Here is a 22110-nt window from a genome sequence, read left to right as displayed (position 1 = left end):
CAATAGTTGATATAGAGAATGTTTAAAGTATGTATTTCCATATCAATAGTTGATATAGAAAATGTATGTATTTCCATATCAAAAGTTGATATATGAAACATTGGATATTACATTTTTTATTTCACTTTTTGTCCTGATTATATTTATATAAAATGAGTGTTTATGTATAAAACTATTTTAGACTGTGTCAGTGTTCAGTTACTTATAATTTGGCAAATTTTCTGGCTGAAAGGATAAATAATATTAGTTTGTATATATTACAGGGTTTAGTAAGAAATACATCTTTAATAAGGAAGCTCTCTTACATTGGCCTATGGTTTTTATCTTATTTTAAATTTTTTATGCATTTTTGTTGTAAAAAACACATAACATAAAATTTACCATCTTAACCATTTTTAAATGTACAGTTCAGTAATGTTCAGTACATTCACATTGTTGTGAGCAGATCCCCAGAACATTTTCATCTTCCCCAACTGAGATTCTGTACCCATTGAACAATAACTCCCCTTTTCCTCCTCCCCTCAGCTCCTGGTAACCAGTGGCTATGTTCTGTTTATATGAATTTGATTACATACCTACTCTGAGTGGAATCATGTAATATTTGTCTTTTGTGACTGGTTTGTTTCACTTAACATGTCCTCAAGGTTCATCCATGCTGTAGGATGTGAAAGTACATTTCTCCTCGGACCTTTGGGCTGCATTCACCTTTTGGCTATTGTGAGTAGTGCTGCTAGGAACATGGATGTGCAGATATCTCTTCCACACTCTGCCTTCAGTTCTTTGGATACAGCCCAGGAGTGGAATTGCTGAATCATCTGGTAGTTGTATTTTTAAATTTTTGAGGATTCCCACCATACTCTTCTCCACAGCAGTTATACCATTTTCCATTCCCATGAACAGTGCACAGTGGTTCCAGTTTCTCTCCATATCCTCCCCAACACTTGTTATTTTCTGATTGTTTTGTTTTAGTGTGGTTTTTAGTAGCCATCCTAATGAGTATAAGGTGATACTTCATTGTGGTTTTGATTTGTATTTTGCTAATGATGAGTGACATTTGCTGTTGGCCATCTTTTCGTGTGCCTATTGGCCATTTGTATATCATCTTTGGAAAAATATCTATTCAAGTCCTTTGCCCATTTTCTTAATCGGGTTATTTGATTTTTGTTGTTGAATTGTAGGTGTTCTTTATATATTCAAATATAACTCCTTATCAGATACATGATTTGCAAATATTTTCTCCTCTAATGTGGGTTCATTTTTCACTCGATTGTATCCTTTGGTTTTTAATACTGAAAAAATACTGAAAAAAGTATGATTTTATTATCAGTTTTTTTAATACTGAAAAAAGTATTATTTTTTTAATACTGAAAAAAGTATTATTTTATTATCAGTTTTTTTTAATACTGAAAAAAGTATTATTTTATTATCAGTTAATACTTTTTTGATGTGACTTAACTTTTTTTAACCACTTTATTGAGGTATAATTGACATGTAAAAAGCTGTACATATTTAATGTATACAAATTGATGAGTTTGGGGATAACTATACATTGTATCTTTTGATGCATAACAGTTTTACATTTCATGTAGTCCAATGTATCTTTCCTTTTGTTGTCTGTTTCACATATGCCTTTCGATTGCCTTTTGATGTCATATCCAAGAAATCATTGCCAAATTCAACATCATCAAGTTTTTCCTGTTTTCTTTTAGGAGTTTTATAGTTTTGGGCCTTATGTTTAGGTCTTTAATTCATTTTGAATTAGTTTTTGTATGTGGTTCAGATAAAGTTCCAACTTCATTCTTTTGCATGTGGATATTCAGCTTTCCCAGCACTTTTTTTTTTATTTTTAAAGATTTTATTTATTTATTTGACAGAGACACAGCGAGAGAGGGAACACAAGCAGGGGGAGTGGGAGAGGGAGAAGCAGGCTTCCCGCTGAGCAGGGAGCCCGCTGTGGGGCTCGATCCCAGGACTCTGGGATCATGACTGAGCCGAAGGCAGATGCTTAACGACTGAGCCACCCAGGTGCCCCTTCCCAGCACCATTTGTTAAAGAGACTATCCCATCCCCTTTTAATGGTCTTGGTACTCTTGTTGAAGATCATTTGACCATATATGTGAAAGTTTATTTCCGGGCTCTCTGTTTTGTTCTCTTGGTCTACATGTCTGTCTTTATGCCAATATTGATTATTATAGCTGTAACTGTTTATTATACTGTATTGTGTATTGTACACTGTATTGTATATTGCACACTACATTGATTATTATAGCTTTGTGATATGTTTCAGTATCAGGAAGTATGAAAAAGGAAGGCTAAGCAAATACTGAATGTATCTGGGCATTTGAGGTAATTTACCTAGTTTTAAATGCAGATTTTTCTTCAACCATAAATCATACATATTTGCTACTACAATACCCAATTTCACAAAATAATTACATCTATCTTGCCCTCTATAGACTTGGTCTGCAAATTTATTCTCCATATCACTATTTCATCATAGAAAAATAGATTTTGAAATATATTTAGAAATAATCACTGTTAATATTTGGTATATAATATCTTTCCAACTTTTTTCAATGCAAATATATATGTGTAAATTATTTTAGCTGCTTTGGTAAAAAACCTGAAAGGAGCTATATACCAAAGTATGTGTCTGTACAATATATAATTATATTACTCACCTTTCCTATTTTTTTTACTTACTGCTATTTCATGAGTTAAAAAAAATACGTATAGGAGATCTACATCATTGTTTCTTAAAGGACATTTTGTATTCCATTGCCTTGGGACTACCATGGTTAGTCATATCTCCTGTTACATTATTGAAATTGTGCCTAACTGGGTTTTTCCCTTTCATAACAATACTGTGATTGCATTGTTATACATACAGCTTCACCCACTTGATTGTTTCTTTAGGATAAACCTCGAAAAAATGAAATTACTGGTTAAAGGATATACAAACAATTTTATTGCGTTCTGATGACATAGTGCTATGCTGCCCTCCTACAAGTAGCAATTTATAATGCCACTGGTGAAACCAACACTTTCCCAGTTTTCTAAGTAAAACTGGGATCTTTTCATTGCAACTTGCCTTTACTCGATTAGTTTAATGAGGTTAAACATTTCCATGTTAAATTTTTAAGAATTTAATTGCATCATGCTCTTTCGAGTTTCAACTATGCAGTTTTAAAATTATGAAATGTTCTTCTTTGGGGAATTAATGTCCTTTGCCTGTTTTTCAATTACAGTGTTCACCTTTACCACTGTGATTTTTAAGGTTTCTACTACAGACTGAAGTTATAGAGGATACTATGATTAGAACTATTTTTCAGTTTTCTTTTGCCCATTAACTGTGTTGCTAATGCTTTATTTATTGTTGCTCTTCAGATGTCTTTAATATTGTATGTATGTGTGCGTCTGTGTGTATGCGTGTGTGTATGTATGGGTGTGCATGTGCGTGCATGTGTGTGCAGGTGTGTGCGGGTATATGTGTCTGCATCTATGTGTATGCGTGTGTGCATGTGTGTGTATGTGTGTGCATTTGTATGTATGTGTGTGCATGTGTGTGCATGTGTGTGCGCGCGCACGTCTGTGTGTATGCATGTGTGTATGTATGGGTGTGCATGTGTGTGCGGGTGTGTGTGCGTCTGTGTGTATGTGTGTGTTTGTGTGTGCATGGGGGTGTGTATTGTGTGTGGGGAGTGTGTGTGTGTGCGTGGGTGTGTGCAGGTGTGTGTGTGTGCGTGCAGATGTGTATTATGTGTGTGGGGAGGGTGTGCAAGTGTGTGTGTGTGCATCTGTGTGTATGCGTGTGTGTATGTATGGGTGTGCGTGTGGGTGTGTGGGGGTCTTTGTGGGGGGGATGAGGGGTGTGGTGAAAACTGTTGATTTCCATTCTGGCTGCTGTGTTTCTTATCATGCCTAGATCCTTCTAGATCCCCTTATGAAGACTGTATAAGCATCTCCCTAAATTTTTCCATTACTTTTATAGTTTGCTTGGTTTTTTTTGGTCTCTGAATTTCAAGTGTTTAAAAACTGGCACTTGATTTAGGAGGGGTTTTGTCGTTTAAATGACAATAGAAATGCCAAAGACCACTGATTTCCTATTCCCTCACCAGCACCACCACCTCAGTAGAGTGGGGCTGAGTAGAATTTACAAAGTTATGTTTAGTAAAATTGATATTTCTTAAATGGTCACTGCATCTAATGATGTGTCTGTCTAAGATACTGTTGTATTTAAGCCTTTGAGTTGCTATTTTTTTTTTTAATAAAACCAGTAATGGAGAGGACTGATAATTTGTCATGAATCTGTTTGTTGCAACTTTGAGCTTAGTAGAAAGAGCTAACGAGGATTCTTTTCTTTTCTCTTCTAGATTTTATAGGAAGACAAAACTTGTTGGTTTTCAAGACATGGAGTGCGTACCTTGCGGAGACCCTCCTCCTCCTTACGAGCCACACTGTGAGTGAACTCCATACAAACACAACAGAAGGGCTCTCGGCCTTTTTTTAGAAACCTTTCTACAGTTAGCAAATGGAGCAAAATCTCTCTCCACGGTGGGGCTTATAGCATGCCTTCTTTTATCAAGCTTCTAGCAGGATATAAAGCCCTTTTGTTATGTGCCTCAGTAAGCCAACTATGACCCTTGATTTGAATCTCAGAGTGAAATACAGATATGTTGCTGCTGCTTGTTTCATTCAAACTTTTATCTCTCACTCTAGATATATTACTCAGGCAACTCCAGTTAACTAGGTGATCCAAATCCTAAGGCATAATGTCTTTGCCTCAGCCCCATGAATTCCTGTGTTTTCCCTTCTTACTCCCTGTACTATCACATGGTGGCTTCCCTGCATTTCCAGAGACATTCCTCTCCATGAATCACCTGCCCTAATTAATGTATTTAAATTAAATATTGGCTCATTTCCTTCACTCCTTCATTTTTCTCATTTAACACGTAAACAGGAGGAGAAAACCCGCTGCATGGTGGGAATACAACTGTAAATGAGAAAATTTTGCCTTTTCTTCTTTGTATTTAACAATAATCTTTTTGATCGTATTTTTTCCTTCTATATAAAAGGTATTTGTTGCAAGTTACCAATTTGCATTGATGTTGAATAGGAAGGAGAGTAGCTCCTCACTTTTCTTAATCCTAACTACAGATCTGGCCAGTGGAAACTCACAGGTGATGGGTGGGGAAAGAAATCAGCAGGTGGGCTCCCCCAGTGTGCTCGGGGCTTGTCTTTGCTAAGCGGAGCTCTAGTGAGTTGTGCTTCTAGTACACAGGCACCAGAGGAAGTCCATTAGGGAGGGTGAGGGAAGCTGCTTGATCCTGTGAATAGGTTGCTCATGCCTTTCTGGGGAGCATTTGGTAATATGGATGTATATATTTAGGGTTGCTTTGATGTCCCCTTGCTTCTTTCTGACAAAAGCCCCCTCTGAACTAACTGGAAGTTATTGCATTATTGATAAGGCCACACAGTACTTACGTTTCCAAGAATGTCATGGAATTTGCAGTCCATATTATTATGTCCTTTACTAAAGTGCATTACTTTCTATTCTTCATTTGATGTAGTAGAAAGGCAAAAAAAAAAAAAAAAAGGATTCTTTCTAAGTTTCACAAAAATGTGTGGTGACCCTCTTCTTTATAATATGCAAGCAATTTGCCAAATAAGTCATTGCATTTAACAAATGGAGTATCAAATGTTTTGTATCAGTCATAATAGGCAAACTGTTGTTTTACTTAATTTTCTCACTGTCCCATCATCAGCCTACATTTGTCAATGAGGACACCAGGTCCAGAAAGGTTATGAACTTTCCCCTGTTGGGTGGGAAATAGTGGAGACACAATTCAGACCCAGGTCTGTCTAATGCCAAACATTGTGCTTTTGTCACCACACATTGTCTCCCTAAGAAAAACTAAGCTGTCTAATCTGTCTTCTGTTGCTGATGTAATCTACTACATGTTGACTTTTTGTTTGCTTTAAGATTCTTTTTTTTAAGAAAGAAATATATCTTTTTTTAAAAAAGATTTTATTTATTTATTTGAGAGAGAGAGAGCACGAGCAGGGGGAGCAGGCAGAGGGAGAGGGGGAAGCAAACTCCCAGCTGAGCTGGGAGCCTGACGTGGGACTCGATCTCAGGACCCTGAGATCATGACCTAAGCTTAACTGACTGAGCCACCCAGGTGCCCTGTTTGTTTTAATATTCATAATTTAAATAAAAACTCTAAAAATCAAACATAGAGGAGATCTTTTATGCTACGCAGTCTGTAAAAGGACATGTCCTCTTGCCAACCAAAATGGGGCGGTGACCTGGGCTTGCCTGTGGGTCTGCTCAGCCATCATTTCATCCAGAAGGCAAATTAAGATCATGCACTTCATCCCAAACTACCATTAAAAGATTTAGTAAAGTAACTGCTATTGCCCAGTGTAGAGTTGGAAAGTACTAGGATTATTTTTTTTCTCTTTAATTTACTCGGTTTAAATTTAATATGATCTGGTCATAAGTCTGAGGCATTGGAATTTTTGCCTTTAGGGATCTGGCTAAGCTCGGACGTCATAAATTAGACCTTAAACATAGTTTTCACATTTAACTTCCAATGTCTCGTAAAACCCTGAGTAAGTTACAGTTTGAAAAGAAAATTAACTAGTTTAATTTATATGTATACATCTATTTCTTCATATATGAAACTCTTTAGAAAGCAAAGAAAAACAAATTATTTTTGTAAGTCCCAAATGCAGTGCACTAGGTAATAGCCTTTCAAATCAGGAAACAACAGTCAGGGGTCTTTAGTAAGTGTTAATCCTTATCTCTGTAAAGGAAAGTTTGCTGCCTTTGGCACAGGTCTTGGGAATAATTCCAGGGCACAACTAATCTCCTCAAAAGAGATCTTGAAGTCTTTTGGGGGAGTTATGTAAGGCACCTAGGTTTTCATTTCTTCTACTTTGAGTATTTCAACTCATCCACAAAGAACTACTTCTCCAGTAATTTTCCCTGCTGAGGAGTTCCTGTTTTATTTAGACTCATCTGTAAGAAAGTGACACCACTCAAGCTGCCTCAAGTAATGGGGTTTGGGGCACCTGGGTGGCTCAGTTGTCTGCCTCAGGTCATGATCTCAGGGTCCTGGGTTCGAGTCTCACGGTGGGCTCCCTGCTCAGCAGGGAGTCTGCTTCTCCCTCTCCCTCTGCCCCTCTCCCCGCTTGTGCTCTCTCTGTCTCTCTCAAATAAATAAATAAAATCTTAAAAAAAAAAAGTAATGGAGTTTGTTTCAAGGATATATGGAGTAGTGAGAGGCTAAGACTTCCCTGAACTTGGGGGCAGCTCTTATTTGGGACCTGGGGCAGCCCTGGAGTCTGGGGGCTCTAGCCCCCTGCCGCAGGAGGCTCTGAGTTCTGCCCTGGGCTTTGGTCAGCACCAGCGATGCTTTCTTAGCCTGCAGGACTCTGTTTACATCTCCTCCTTTACCCTCATTCTTACAAGGGTATTTCCCAGGCATGCTTCTGAAGGAGAGAATCTGATTGGCCAAGTAAAATACCATCGTCCTATGAGACAGAGCCTGTTTCATTTAACTTTTGAACAAATATTTGAGTGCCTGCTGGGGGCCAGGCACACAATGATGGACAAATAGACCCCAATTCTTTTCTTCTTGGAGCTTATGGCATAGTGGGGGAGTTGTCAAATACCTACTCCAAATTAAACAGTATTCAGATGCTACCCACATAGATGCAAAAGCGTGATTGGCCAGTCCTGTGCCTGGAGGGATCTGCGGTGCCCTAAGAATGTGTAATGGATAATGATGTAGGAACATTAGGGAAGACTTTCCAGAACCATGACTTTCAAGCTGTGATCTAATGGATCAGTTAGAGGAGGATGAGCCAGAAAAGGAGACCAACCGAGGGCCAGGGAAATTGGTTGGCGTAAAGAGAGTATGAGAGCATCCTCTCCTGTGCAAGTCAGGTCAGTTGACCCTGGAAATTTCCTTTGCACTTAACACCCTGGACATCTGTGGTGACATTGACAAGCACAATCTTAGTGAGTAATGGAAATGAAGCCAGATTATAATGAAATGACAAGCTAACATAAGGGGAGGAATAGAGATGATCACGGACAACTGTCCAAAAGTTTGCCTGTGAAGGTGACTTGGGAATATGCAGGCAACGGAGGGGTTTAGTTGTATTTGATTTCTGAGGTGAGAGACACATTTGCTTGTTTCAGGTTGAAGGAAAGGGTCCAGTTGAGAGAGGTTGACTATATGAGAGAACAGTAGAATTATCAGTCCTATAAGGTTTTCTGGAAAAGGATCCTGAAGCACACTTGTTGGGTTGGCCTTCTCTGGAAGGAGGGAGTGCTCCCTGCTCCAACCAGTGAAAGAGGGGAGTGGGGCAATGAACATGGACTTCTGCATTCAGTGGCAGGCGGCGAGGGGCTCATAGACTTGGCTTGTATGTGTGTAGAGTAGGAGGCATTGTGTTCTGCCAAGTCAGGCAGGAGCCAAGGAAGTCAGAGGCTGGAAAAGCACAGGTCTTTGAGTTTCTCATTACAGAGTGTGGGAGGGAAGTTGATTTGAGAAAATAGTGGGTTTCCTGGTAGCACCAAGAGTCCAAATGAAGTTCGTGGTCATAGCAAAGCATTGTTTGCTTCTCATATGACGTCTGTAGGTACTTCTGCTGCAGGGATGACTCAGGCCACCTCTGAAGCTGCCCCAAAACATACGTAAATTGTGCTCTAAATGTGCAGCTTATAGCACGCTACAAACAAGTCTTGAAAATATTGTCTGTATTGAAAACACAAGAATAATTTTAAATAAATGTAAATACGTTTTCTTATATTTATATAATACCCGAAGTAAACCAAAGTAATGACTTATAAGAAACACAAAAATTGAAAACTTCCCATATTTTTGTCAACTCTCCAAGGGACCCATATCACATTTTCTGTATCCATTCATCCATTGATGGATGCTTAAGTTGTTCCATGCCTTGGCTATTCTAAATAATGCTGCAGTGAACATGGGGTGCATACATCTTTTTGAGTTAATGTTTTCTTTTTCTTCAGGTAAATACCCAGAGGTGGAATTGCTGAGCTGTATGATAGTCCTATTTTTATTTTTTGGGGGAACCTCCGTACTGTTTTCCACAGTAGCTGCACCAATTTACATTCCCACCAACAGTGCACAAGTGTTCCCTTTTCTCCACATCCTCGCCAACATTTGTTATTTCTTGTCTTTTTGATCATAGCCATTCTAACAGGTGTGAGGTGACAGCTCATTGTGGCTTTGATTTGCATTTCCCTGATGATAAGTGATATTGAGCATCTTTTCATTTACCTGTTGGCCATCTGTATGTCTTTGGAAAAATGTCTCTTCAGACCTTCTGCCCATTTTTAAATCAGATTTCTTTTTGCTATTGAGTAGTAGGAGTTCTTTATATATTTTGGATATTAACCCCTTATCAGATGTATGATTTGTAAATATCTTCTCCCATTCAGTAGGTTGCTTTTTCATTTTGTTGATTGTTTACTTTGCTGTGCAGAAGCTTTTTAGTTCAATGTAGTCCTACTTGTTTATTTTTGCTTTTGTTGACATTGCTTTTGGTGTCAGATCCAAAAAATCATCACCAAGAACCAATGTCAAAGAGTTTACTGCCGATTTTTTTCTAGGAGTTTTATGGTTTCAGGTCTTACATTAAAGCCTTTAATCCATTTTGAGTTGACTTTTGTGTATGGTGTAAGAAAGTGGTCCCGTTTCATTCTTCTGCATGTAGCTCTCCAGTTTTCCCAACACTATTTATTCAAGAGTGTCCTTTCCTTATTGTTTATTTTTGGCTCCTTTGTCATAAATTAATTGACCTTCTATATGTGGGTTTATTTCTGGGCTCACTATCCTGTTCCATTGATCTACGTGTCTGTTTTTATGCCAATACCATACTGTTTTGATTACGATAGCTTTATAATATAGTTTGAAATTAGGAAGCATGTTACCTCCAGCTTTTTTTTTTTTAAAGATTATTTATTTATTTATTTATTTGAGACAGAGAGAATGAGAGAGACAGAGAGAGCACATGAGAGGGGGGCAGGGTCAGAGGGAGAAGCAGACTCTCCGCCGAGCAGGGAGCCCGATGCGGGACTCGATCCAGGGACTCCTGGATCATGACCTGAGCCGAAGGCAGTCTCTTAACCAACTGAGCCACCCAGGCGCCCATGTTACCTCCAGCTTTGTTCTTTTGTTCTCAGGATTGCTTTGTCCATGGAATTTGTAGTTCCATACAAATTTTAGGAAGTTTTGTCCTATTTCTGTGAAAAAAAATACTATTAGAATTTTGATAGGGACTGCATTAAATCTGTGCATTGCTTTGGGTAGTATGGGCATTTTAATAATGTTAATTCTCCCAATCCATGAGCATGGAGTATTATCTCATGCAGATTTTGAATAGAACTAAATGAACTTCTATCCAGAAACATACCGGCCTCAGAGTGAGCTCGGTAATGATTACCTACCTACCGGCCTGCTTTCTTCTAAATGGTGACTACTTCTGCCCTGAGTCTCCTACAGTCCCATCGCAAGCCAGGTGTGCTCTTTGGAGGGTTTGGAAGTTGGGACCTGTCCCACATGGGAAGGATCTCATGATGCAGCTGGCTTTGATTTTGTCTTGCTGTCCTTCACCCCCACTGGCAGGTGAGCAATGAAGGATACTTAGAAAGGGGCTGCAGTGGATTTTTGTGTTTGATTACTTGAAATGCTAGAGTACCAGGCTGAAGAAACCCTACTTAGGCTGGTCTCATTCCTCCCTGTCCCACCGCCTAAGACCTCAGGCCGCATGCCCAACCAACATGAGCTCGAAGCGTCCCTCCCCTCAAAATAATGATGGATGTGTGACTGTAATTGATTATCCACTCATAACCTCTTGGTCAGGTCACCAATAACATTAATTCGTGAGAATGACTGGTTGGGCATGGAGCACAGAGCTGATTAGTGACATCACTGTAAACTGCAGATCAATAAAAGGCACGCTTTACATAAAAATCCCTGCTCAAGGCTCTGTTCCTCATCACTTTATCTTTACTTCCTAAAAATGTAGAGTGTTAAGGGGAAATCGAGAAAAACACACAAGAAGTTTTAGAAGAACTATATCCTGCCCTGGGCCTAATAAGAAATGCAGATTTTGTATGATTTCTTTTAGCAATGTTTACTTAATTTGGAACAAATACCATGGTTGGAACAAATGGTTTTGAAAAAATTCAAAGCGGTTTTTCATCGAGTACAGCTTTATTTAAGTGTGTTTAACCTAGATGTTTGCTTTGTTCTTGGGGGCTTTGTAAAAACAAGCCACGTGATTCTGAACAGATAAGTGACCAGATAAGTCGCTGTGGGGGAGCAGGGTCGGGGGGGTGGAGGGGGAAGCAGGAGCTCTGTTGGCCTGGAACTATTTAGGAATTCTACATGGCTTACTGGCCTCAAAGAACAGCAGATCTCTGTACCAATAAGTAATAAATGACATTAAAAAAAGGATCCTTTTCCAAAGGAAACTAAAACTACCTTCTAAGTAACAGATAAAAGGTAACATCAAAATAAGCTTTTAAAAGAAATATTTGCTCATTAAAGATAATTTTTAGTTTCGTAGAAAAAAGAAGGGAGACTACCATAAGCAAAGCATTTCCCGCATTAGAGCTTACAAAACAAAAACCAGCGTCTTAGTTTTCTTCCATCCCTTTTTTGTCTATGTCACTGATTTTTGAAAAATGGTTGTAATTATGCTGCACATGCTACTTTGTATCCTTTTCCCACTTGCGGTATAATTTTTTTCATCCACTATGTAAGTACTATTTTAATGATCTTATTGATGAAAGTACCATGTAGGTATTTGGGCTCCAGTTGGATTTTAAGGCTGCTCTGTTAGACACGTTGTTGCTGTTCACATATCTGTGCAGGAGGGAGCCTTCCCTGTCTCTGCACTGTGGATGGGTGCCCATAGTTTTGTGTCCAAATGGATTAACATTTGACGTGCAACTATTACAAGGTTATTTTAAGGTAAGGGTGCCTGGTAAACACCTCTTTTAAAGAAAATACAACACATTTAAAAGGAAATACATTGGGAGCGCTTTGAAATCAGTACCAACCTTCAGGTTTTCTCTAAAAGCAGAGGAGGAGGAGGCTGAGGAAGAGACCTTGCCTTTGGTGAATTACAAGCAGACTTCAGCTGTTGCCTGAATATTTTAGGCAATAGACTGGTGAGGTTAAACACCCAGTTCCTGGCATTCTTGGCAGCACCCAGTACCTGGGGCACTTACACACTTAATGAATCTGATCAGAAGAAATGGCCATGTGAGGGGATGTGGAAGAGATACATATAATCCAGGAGTGTTTGGCATTTGCTTTAGAAACATGATGTGATTTCTATGCCATCTGTGGGTGTTTATCGTTTCTGCAGCAGAGTTCTTGTGATGAGTGCACCAATACTTAGTGGTCTGACTTCCCAGGGTACTCACTGGATCCTCTGCAGGATGGGGCCACAAGGCCACGATGTGCTAATGCAGGGTTCCCTTTACTGAGGGTTTTTAAGTCGTCCTTGGTCCTCAGGCCAAGACTCTAAGTGTCCGGCCAGGGGACAGCTGCCGCCCGGAGTTGCGTGGATGGAACGTGGCGGTGGGGATTGTTGCAGAAACACAGGTGCCACCGGGCATTCTGAGCAAGTCGTGAATGCAACAGAGAAGGGGAGCTTCTCCAAGAGAAGTCTTAGAAGTTTAGCTCTTACCTGTTAAACAGAACTTTCAGGGTAGGGGGTAGGAAGACAATGAGATCAAAGAGAACTCAGCACAGACAAAACAGCCCCTGGCTTATGGCGGAGGGTTTACAGAGCCAGCCCTCCGCTCTGATGTGGGAATGGGAGCTTGCCTCTGCTGTATACTTACTGATCTGTTGGTCCCTTAAGGACTATCCCTCTTCCCTTGCACTCTCTACAGTTCTCCGCTTTTCCCTATGGTCTGCCTTCCTTCTTGTCAGTAGGATGCAATTCCATTATCATATTGGAAAGCGATCTAAAATAGCAGTGGTTAAAAGTTGCTTATGTGGAAACTGAAGAAACAGGTATCCGCCAGTCTCCCCGTAGAACCCCGGAGAGCTGCCTGCCAAGGGAAACAGCTTTTCAGCTCTCCCACAGAATCCATTTATTTTTTGTCATAAGCACTGTCATGCCAATCAAAGGAGCCACAGTGGAGGGCAGAAGGGAGGGAAGGAGCTAGCAGAGGCAAGGGTGAAGATGGCAAGAAGCAGAAGGGCAGCCTGTGGTCCAGCGGGCAGGAGTCCCAAACACTCACAAAGCAGCCACGGAAGCTCCAAACCTGCCGTGAGATTTGGTGCCATTTAGTGTAGCACAAACAGACCTATGCATCCCAGTGACTGACCCCTGAGGGTTTGTCCCTAATACCACTGGGTCCAGTAGTCCTAGTTCTCACTCTTTCTGGACCCCACAAAAGAGGTGGGGAAAAAGGGGTGGAGAGGCAATCAAATTATATTTGTTGAAATATTTTTTCCTTTTAATTTGTATTTATTTATGTATTTTTGAGAGAGAGAGTGAGTGCGCACACAGAAGCAGAGGGAGTGGGAGAGGGAGAAGCAGGCTTCCGGCGGAGCAGGGAGCCCGATGCGGGGCTCGATCCCAGGACCCGATGCGGGGCTCGATCCCGGGACCCTGGGACCATGACCCGAGCTGAAGGCAGACGCTTAACGACTGAGCCACCCAGGCGCCCCTGTTGAAATCTTTTTAAGAAAGCAGAAAACCATTATAATTGTTTTAGACTGATTTCCATAGAAAATGATTAATCCTTCTTTCAGCTTATCTGCTTACCAAGAGGTGAACAATGGTCATCTACAAAGAGGTTAAAAATGTGTTATGGCAGACTCCTCCTTTCCCAAGGATGTGGGAAAAATAGCTGGACAGTTTAACTGTGTTGACTTCTTTAGAGGAAAAGTGTGCTATAAATGCTACCGCTTTGTATGATGATGTCACTATTTCAAATATTTATCTTAGCCCTAGTTTCATTCCAGTTCTAGAAGTCAAAACTTCTTAACAAAATGTTTAACTCAACATTCGTCCTTTTGCTCCAATATGAAAGTGCTAAATATTTGTAAGCTACTAACTGTTCCAAGTGGGAAAAAAAAAAAAAAAAGGAAAGGAATGTTTAAATGCCTTGACTTCATCAGGTGACAGTGTCCCTTGAACTTGGAGATGCTCTGGAGAAGGGCTTGTGTGCCTGTGACGTCAGGGAGGCAGGAGTATGCTGAGCTGGAGGCTCAGTGGTCGCCCAAGGGCTTTGATCCCGCCCCCAAAACGGTAGCTGTTGATTATTACCCCATCAGCTATAAATCTGACTTCTCTGCCCTTTATCTTCAGTCTCTTTGAAATGTTTAAAGCCAGTGAGTGAGCTGGTTTAAATATTTACTCATGAAGAAACAAGTTGTGGTTTGTTAAAGGCCATCACTAAATTAAATGTATGTTAGATTAAATACAGCTTATTTAAAAAATACAAAATCCAACAGGCCTGTTTCACTAAGTTATGGACTTTTGCAAATGGAACCGTGATTTGTGGGTGTGCCCATTAAATGCTTAACATATAAATAAACGTGGAGAAAGCATTCTAACAGCTTACGCCAAACCTAGAGTGGAAATACTCAGCATTTAAGCTCAGAATGCCCTCCCCTTCCTCCAGCAGGATATTTATTCTCATGAGGTAGTATATAAGGCCTCACATTGTGCCAGGAGACCAGAGTTTGGTCCCCTGTGGGCTCACATTCTAGAAGGGACTGGAATATGTCGCCTTCACCAATGGATTGAGATCTTTTTGTTTTTAAACAAGGGTGAATGCCTGACCACTTCCTACAGCAACTACTTAAGGAAGGGGATTTAATTTAAGGCACATCATTTTGAGGAGGAAGAAGAGAAGCACCAGCAGAGTTTAAAACAGCGAATCTTGAATTCTGAAGGGGACCAGACATTTCATCTGCATTTCTCAGCCTGAGCTTTGCAGTAATTAGTATTTTCTGAACATGTTTCATTTTCTGTCATGAGACCCAAGAGTTGTGAAGTGAAATGTTGAATTTTGTCTTTAAGTGAGCAAAATCTTCAGTATCAAATAAAAAATGTCATTGGAAACTCATCACTTTTGCAAAGCTTTCCAGTGACTATAAGAGGCATGCTTTTCTTTAAAATGAGAAAAATCGCTTTTTGGTGTTAGGCTGTTTAAGTCAGGAAGCATGTCAGGGAGCACTTTTTGAGTGCCTAATGGCTAGTCTAGATACAGTGGAATCAGCATAAAGACATCTCTGCAGTGTTGTGTTTTACCTGTGGATCAGTCTGTCCACACGTTCATTGACAAATACATTGAATGCCTTCTCTGAACACTGATGTGGGCACTGGGGACCCTGCAGTAAAAAACACAGATGAAATTCTCAGTGCTCAAGGAATTGGCATTCTAATGCTCCAGAGAAAGGATGTTTTTTTAAAATAAGGTAGTCACAGAAGGCCTAGATAAAGTGATCCTAGGGCAGGGCCCTGCAGGAAAGGAGGAGGGAGAAAGCTGAGCACCGCGTGTTGGGGCAGAGCCAGCAACACACTTAGCAGAGCTGGAGCCCAGTGAGTGGGGCAGATGGACTCGGGGAGAGGGCATAGACCGAGCGGAGCTGGTAGGCCATTGTAAGGACCCCCGTCTCGCTACAGAAATGACACTGCCTGATTTCACTTTTACGAAGTCCGTCTAGCTGCTGTTCAGGATAGACTTCAGGGGAGCAAGGGTGGAAGCAAGGAGACTAGTTAAACACAATATTTTTAGCTGATACAATAAATGTATGCACTTAGAGAAATAGGCTTTCCACCCTTTTCTCTTAAGGTTTAATTATTAATTTATTTAATTTAATCATTTAACTAAATTTAATTTAAATACATTTAATTTAATGATTTGTTTATTAATAATATAACATTTTTATATTTTGCCTGCTCTGTGTGATGCCGAAGAAAATCACAGAGGAATAGCATTTGATTGATTTTTTTTTCCCCTAAACTCGGGGGAAGCCACAAATTTGGAAGAGGCTAACTGAAGATTTTACATCAGTGCCAAAAGATTTTAGTTCATCACAATTGTTTTCTATTACTTTAGGGCTTAGGGACACAGATGAAGATCTGAACAATAAAATTGGGGGAGTTTCTCTCTAACTTCCAATACTAATTAGCACTAAAAGGACACTCACGTAACTACCCACTTTGATCATCCCAGGACGAATGGAGACCAGTATCCACTGGATGTTTCTCATGTGTTAGCTCATGTAACCTTCTCTGTGAAGAGGACGTAATTTTGAGTCCTGGCCCTAGCACTCATTCTCAAACCAGTTATTTAACTTTTCTGGGACCCAGTTTTTTCATGTACCGAATGAAGATTCTAATCATTTTAAAAGAGGAAATAAGGCATTGGTTGAATTCCTTAACCTGTTTCATGTTCCAAGCCTCCAGAAAAGTGGGCTCTTTCCAACTTCACCCAGAGTTTCGTTCTTTACGATCAGTTATATCAACTGTAAAATTATAAATAAATTAGTGGCAGTATCCATTCTGCTGGACTAGGAGACAGCAAGAAACCTGATCTAAATCCAGATTTCCTTTTCAGCATAGACCCAGCCATATGGGGCTGTGCAAAAACATATATGCCTTTTTTTCCTAGTTGGAAGGTAATGGGCAGAAATAATTTTAAGTTTCATCATCTTAGAATAATTTCACAGGAGATTACTTCTTTAAATATTGTAGTGAGATAAATAAAAATTATCCACTTTACTAATAACAGGGAACCTGACAATTATAGGATGCAGAGTCCTTGGGTGAAAGCGTGCCTATCTTGACACTGCCTTCTCCACTTGGAGGCGGAACAAACAAGGTCATACTTTTACAAGGACATGGCATCCAGGCGCCTAAATGGAACCTAGTACTCAAAGGGTTAAGCAGTCCGCGTGCGGAAGAGGGAGGGCAAGGGCCCAATTTCGTATCTTTGTTCCAGTTCCCAGATGGCAACCCTGTCTGTTAGTCCCAATTGAAGCAAAACTATTTTTGAGCTTGTGTATCCTTCAGCACAGATGTTCAAGGCCATAATAATGTGTTTCTTTTATGGTGTCCTTTCTGTTTCTTGGTGCAGAAGTTTCAAAGCTTCATTGTTTCATCGGTCAAATAAACACAAGACCTTACAGGACTATTGGATAATAAAAAGAAGAAGAACATCCTTGAAAGCAGGAAAAAATTGTTTCACTTTATTGTATGTGCAGAGAAATACTATAGACAATCTGCTGCCATTTTGTGGCTTATAATTTTTTCAGTGTTAATTATGGTGTTTATCATAATTAAAGTACCAAATAGTTATGCTTATAATCTACCCAGCACTGAAGAGAAATTTAAAGTAATGAGCTCGCTCTTGGCATAACAGAGTTTCTCAGAACAGCACAGCGCCCTGTAAAAGTCTTGAGTCAACCCTGTGGATCAAAATGTGGTCAGTGAAGGCCTGCTCACCTCCCTGACCAGCCACCAGCTCTCCCGTGATAACTGCCTTTTCTGTTCCTCTTCCTTCTTTCTTTCCCCCTCAAAGACATGCATGATAATATTTGTCCTATACAGTCCTGGTGGGAAACAGAACTCTAGGCCAAGTGATCTGGAAACAGGATTAAGAACAGAAATGGAGTCTAGTGAAGTAATTTACTCAGTCTCAGCTACTGTGACGTCAGCCTCCGGTCACAGGCTCGCTACCTGGGATTTACTCCCTTCCAGGGATGCTTCTTCATGTCATGATGGAGCCTCAGCATCCCCTCTGGCCTCCAGCCCTTCAGATAACTCGCTTCCTGCCTCCTAGGCCTTCACAGATGTCTGTCTGTCTGTTGCCAGCCTGAATCCCTCACCCACCACCCCCAGCCCCTCTCTTGGCAACACTCCTGACCCCTTGGTCTGCTTAACCCCACATCACACTTGCTCTAGTCCTATCATTGTGCTGCTGAGCGCCCCTATAGCCCAGGTCCCTTTAACTCCATCGTTGCATTTCTGATAGTGCATTCCAGGACATACGCATCTTAAAGAGTAGAAACTTGGTCTTCTTCATCTGTAATTCTCTTTTGTCCGGTTGAGAAGAAATACAGCTATTCGGTTCAATGCCTTATAAATCCAATTAATTTTCATTTTCCGGGTAGAAACATTCACATTTTGGACTAATAAATAAAATCCAAAGCCAAGGGGTGCCTGGGTGGCTCAGTCATTTAAGCAGTTAAGCAGTCGGCTCAGGTCATGACCCCAGGGCCCTGGGATCGAGTCCCACATCGGGCTCCTTGCTCAGCAGGGAGTCTGCTTCCCCTTTTCCCTCTGCCCTCCCCCTGCTTGTACTGTCTCTCTCTCTCTCTGTCTCTCAAATAAATAAATAAATAAATAAATAAATAAATAAATAAATAAAATTAAAAAAAAAAATCCAAAGCCGAATTTAAAGAAATTTAAAAAACAATCGCTGCCACTCACTGTTGGTAACACAGTCAATGGTGATGGAGTAAAAGCACTCCGCCACATCCGCACCCTGGGTTGATCTGTCGTCCCCTTCCCCTGCTGTCTCCCCACCAGTGCTGGGGAGCAAACCACGGAAGATGATGGCTCTGAGTCCACACGTCGTCTTCATTGCTTCGGCATCTCCCCAGCCAACACTGTGTGGTCCAAGCAAAACAGGCTCCTGTGGCCGCCCAGTGATCTCCAAGGCCCGGCCTGGCAGGACACAGGCCGGTTAGGAGGCCCTGGTGTGCAGCTGAGGAGGAGGTGATAAGTGAGAACCAAGGTAGTGGCTGAAGGGAAGAAGAGGAAAAAGATCCCAGCATTTGGAAAGACAATTTTCAAAGCAGTATATGGTGCTGATGTGAAAGAATAGTCTCAAGTCACTCTTTATTTTTCTAGCAATTTAAATACAAAGTACTTATTAGAGCAGTCAGAATGAATGATGACACTGTGGGTTTTTGGTTTAGGAACAAAACAAAACTATATTGGCACGATTGGCTTTATATTTGAGTTGTTAAGTACCATCAACTTCCTTTGCAGTGTGAGTAGGCGTTTATGCTGGTCTAATCCATTGGCGTGGTGATGCCTGGAGCAGGGGAGAGGGTCTGGGTGGTGCTGCCAGAAAGGAAAAAGGAGCTTGGCTGCCCCCAGAGACTGGTAAAACATGCTGTCGGAGGCCGTGTATTTAGTTGGAAGAGGTTTGCAATGGAAAATAATGGTCTCAGTTGAAAGGGGAACCAAGCCCAAGTCTACACACACCAAGTACAGACTTGGTACCTTCTGCCTTATTTTTTAAAATCAGTTTTTATAAACACACAGGTTAGCAGTTCAGGTCAGAAAATGCACCAGGCTGTGTTGATGAGAATTCGAAACTGCCACATCTCTACTTAATTTCGTACCGCATCCACTTATTGCCACGTAAATGCTGCTGCGGACTTCCTTGACGACCACAATGCACCCAACTTGGAGGGGGAGTTTGACTCTTCAGGTAAAAATAGAAAGGTAATTGGAGGAGAGAGAAGAGGCATAGGATACAATAGCGCCAGCACGGGATAGAACTTTCCGTTGGTCAGTGTATGTGTTTGCTTGCGAATGCTCTGCTGGGCCAGATGCCCTTCCTGGCATCTTTCTCTTTACCATCTCTTTTTCTTTACTCCTCTCAAGTGAGAGTACTTCTCTTCCAATGCTGGCAATCCCAGATGTCCAGCGTGTCCATCTGAGTGCCACCAGCCCACCTTCAGGAAGAAATAGAGTCAAATTGCCTTGTCCAAGCCACTGCTCTTTTTTTCTGCCATAATTTTGCAGTAAGGGAAGACCATTTAAATATTGGCAGGAGAACCAGACAAATGTACGTATACATGAGAAAACAGAGATTTCTCCTCTGTGCCTTCCTTTCAGATACCATTTCTATTCATGGCTTTTCCTTCAGTACCCCTTCTTTGCATGTAATTTAAATATGTAACATTGTTTTTGCCTAGTGCTTGTTTGTGTTTCTCTCTGTCTGTCGCTATGTAGTTAATAAGTCCAAATCATGGTCTTAGTGCTCAAGGAGCTAGGAAGAAAGAAAAATCACATTGTTTTAGTTCATCCTCTCCAAATATCTATACCAGTCATACTTAATGTAAGCCTTTGAAAAAATTTGGAAATCTTGTACAAAAATTGGGCTCATTGTGGAACTATCAGCATCCATCTCATCCATGCAGAATTCTCTACAGATGTGTTTAAGGAAGAGGAAGTGCAGGTCCTGGACCTTGTCTTCCATGTTCCTCCAGTGAGAACATGAACCACGGGGTGGCTTTAAACTCTTGCCCGGTGTGTCTGAGCTCTGTATCACCAGAGCTATCACTGAAACTGATAGATAATTAAATTTTTTCTTTTTTGCTTATCAAAGGATTTTCTTAGTAATGGTTTTACCATTTCAGTCACAATATTCCTTGAGGTTTAGGTATTTTGTTAATTGTTGCTTATTGTTATATGACATTGCTTAATGTTACCAGTTAGATTACGTTGGTAAGATTCTTTGAGATGCTTACATAAAATGCATCTAAATGTGAGAAATGCATCTAAACTTCTGGAGGGAACTATTTTGATTTGTTTTTATTGTTAATTTTCCTTCTGAACGTTCCAGTGCTTAGGGATGTGTTACGAGGACACATGCATGCACACGCAGTTACAAGTAGCTCATTCTGTCGATTTAGTCAATGGCCTACCTACTACATAGGTCGTTTCAACTCGGTTAAAAGACAGTCCAGATTCTGACATAATAATAATTACAATACAGCGTCTGATTCTGAATAATAATGGGGAAAAGCATGGCTAACACTTACAGAAATTTTACTGTGTATGAGGTACTATGCCAACCCTTTAAGCGCATTACTTCATCTAGTTCTCACAAAAATCCTGTTAGGTTGATATCGTTATATCCTGATTTTACCAATAAGGAAACTGAGGCAAACAGCTGTCATTGCTGGTTGTAGGGCTGCTGGTAAATGGCGAAGTGGGGATTTGAACCCAGACTGTTCACTACCCAGCTCTTAAAACATTACAATGTGCAGTGCTTTACAGTAAGTTTTAAAGCCCGAAAAAGACGGACAGAAGAAAGGATGAAGACGTGCTGGTATAAATGTATGACATATGGACCAGCGGAGGGAGGTTTCTGTCTCAGTCCTTTTTAAAGATTTAATCTATGATCCTTCAGAAGTGAAGTGCCTACACTGGTCAACAAGCAATGCTTCCAGCTCTAGTAGTACCTGCGAGCAGAGTCCCAGTAAAAGCAGCAGGTCAGACCTGTAGAGTATGTGTCTTTGCTATTTTAGTTCTCACTTAGTAAATTCGGGTTCATGTAGACACAACTTGAATATGCTCTTGAATATTTGAGCAGTCTATTGCTAGAATCTGCTCATTCAGTTTGTTATTATGTATATTAATTTATCTGGATGGTCATTGGTACCATTTTCTACTTCATCAGTGGGTCTAATTAAAAGCAACTGTTCTACATAACTAAAATAGCGATGCTGCATTCTTGTCTTTAACCCTTTGATTCATAACAGTGTTCTGTCAGTACAAAATTATTAACAATCGATTGCCTTATTTTACTCTCCTAGAGATGGTTTAAAACCACTGACTTTAGTGAAGATTTCCGATGAACAGAGATAAAGTTGCAAATAAGAACTGATAACTAATCGACCTGTTTTTTAAAGAACTTTATACTTTTCTAATTACACACCTGTACTAAGAAACTTGGTGCAGTGTTTTGGTGAAAGCTTCCAGAAGGCAGTAAAAGGCTTCAATATTCATATAACTCATGTTTTAGTTGCAGTATTTGGGCCTTTCCTTCTATAATTCAAAAGGTAATAATGGAATAACTGGAATCATTTTAGAATATTGACTATAACCTTATATATTTTTTCTTTTTTCATTATATTAATCACCATACATTGAATCATTAGTTTTTGATGTACTGTTCCATGATTCATTGTTTGCGTATAACACCCACTGCTCCATGCAGTACGTGCCCTCCTTAATACCCACCACCAGGCTAACCCGTCCCCCCACCCCCCTCCCCTC

At 40.4% G+C, this 22110-nt stretch overlaps 1 protein-coding gene across 2 annotated transcripts in view; it reads left to right on the top strand.

Annotated features, from left to right (window-relative positions):
• Positions 1 to 22110, top strand: part of TNFRSF19 (TNF receptor superfamily member 19) — an 80907-nt gene that overhangs the window by 29826 nt on the left and 28971 nt on the right. For both annotated transcript variants that reach the window (XM_025874858.2, XM_073894777.1), the window contains exon 5: positions 4374 to 4459. In XM_025874858.2, coding sequence (XP_025730643.1) covers positions 4374 to 4459 — 86 coding nt within the window. The remainder of the gene's footprint in view (positions 1 to 4373; positions 4460 to 22110) is intronic.

The sequence above is a fragment of the Callorhinus ursinus genome, unplaced genomic scaffold (genome assembly GCF_003265705.2).
Source record: "Callorhinus ursinus isolate GAN/ISIS: 27379988/994484 unplaced genomic scaffold, GSC_fseal_2.0 scaffold7, whole genome shotgun sequence".
NCBI lineage: Eukaryota > Metazoa > Chordata > Mammalia > Carnivora > Otariidae > Callorhinus > Callorhinus ursinus.
Note: the sequence above shows the minus strand (reverse complement) of the source record. Positions and strands in the feature narration are given on the sequence as shown.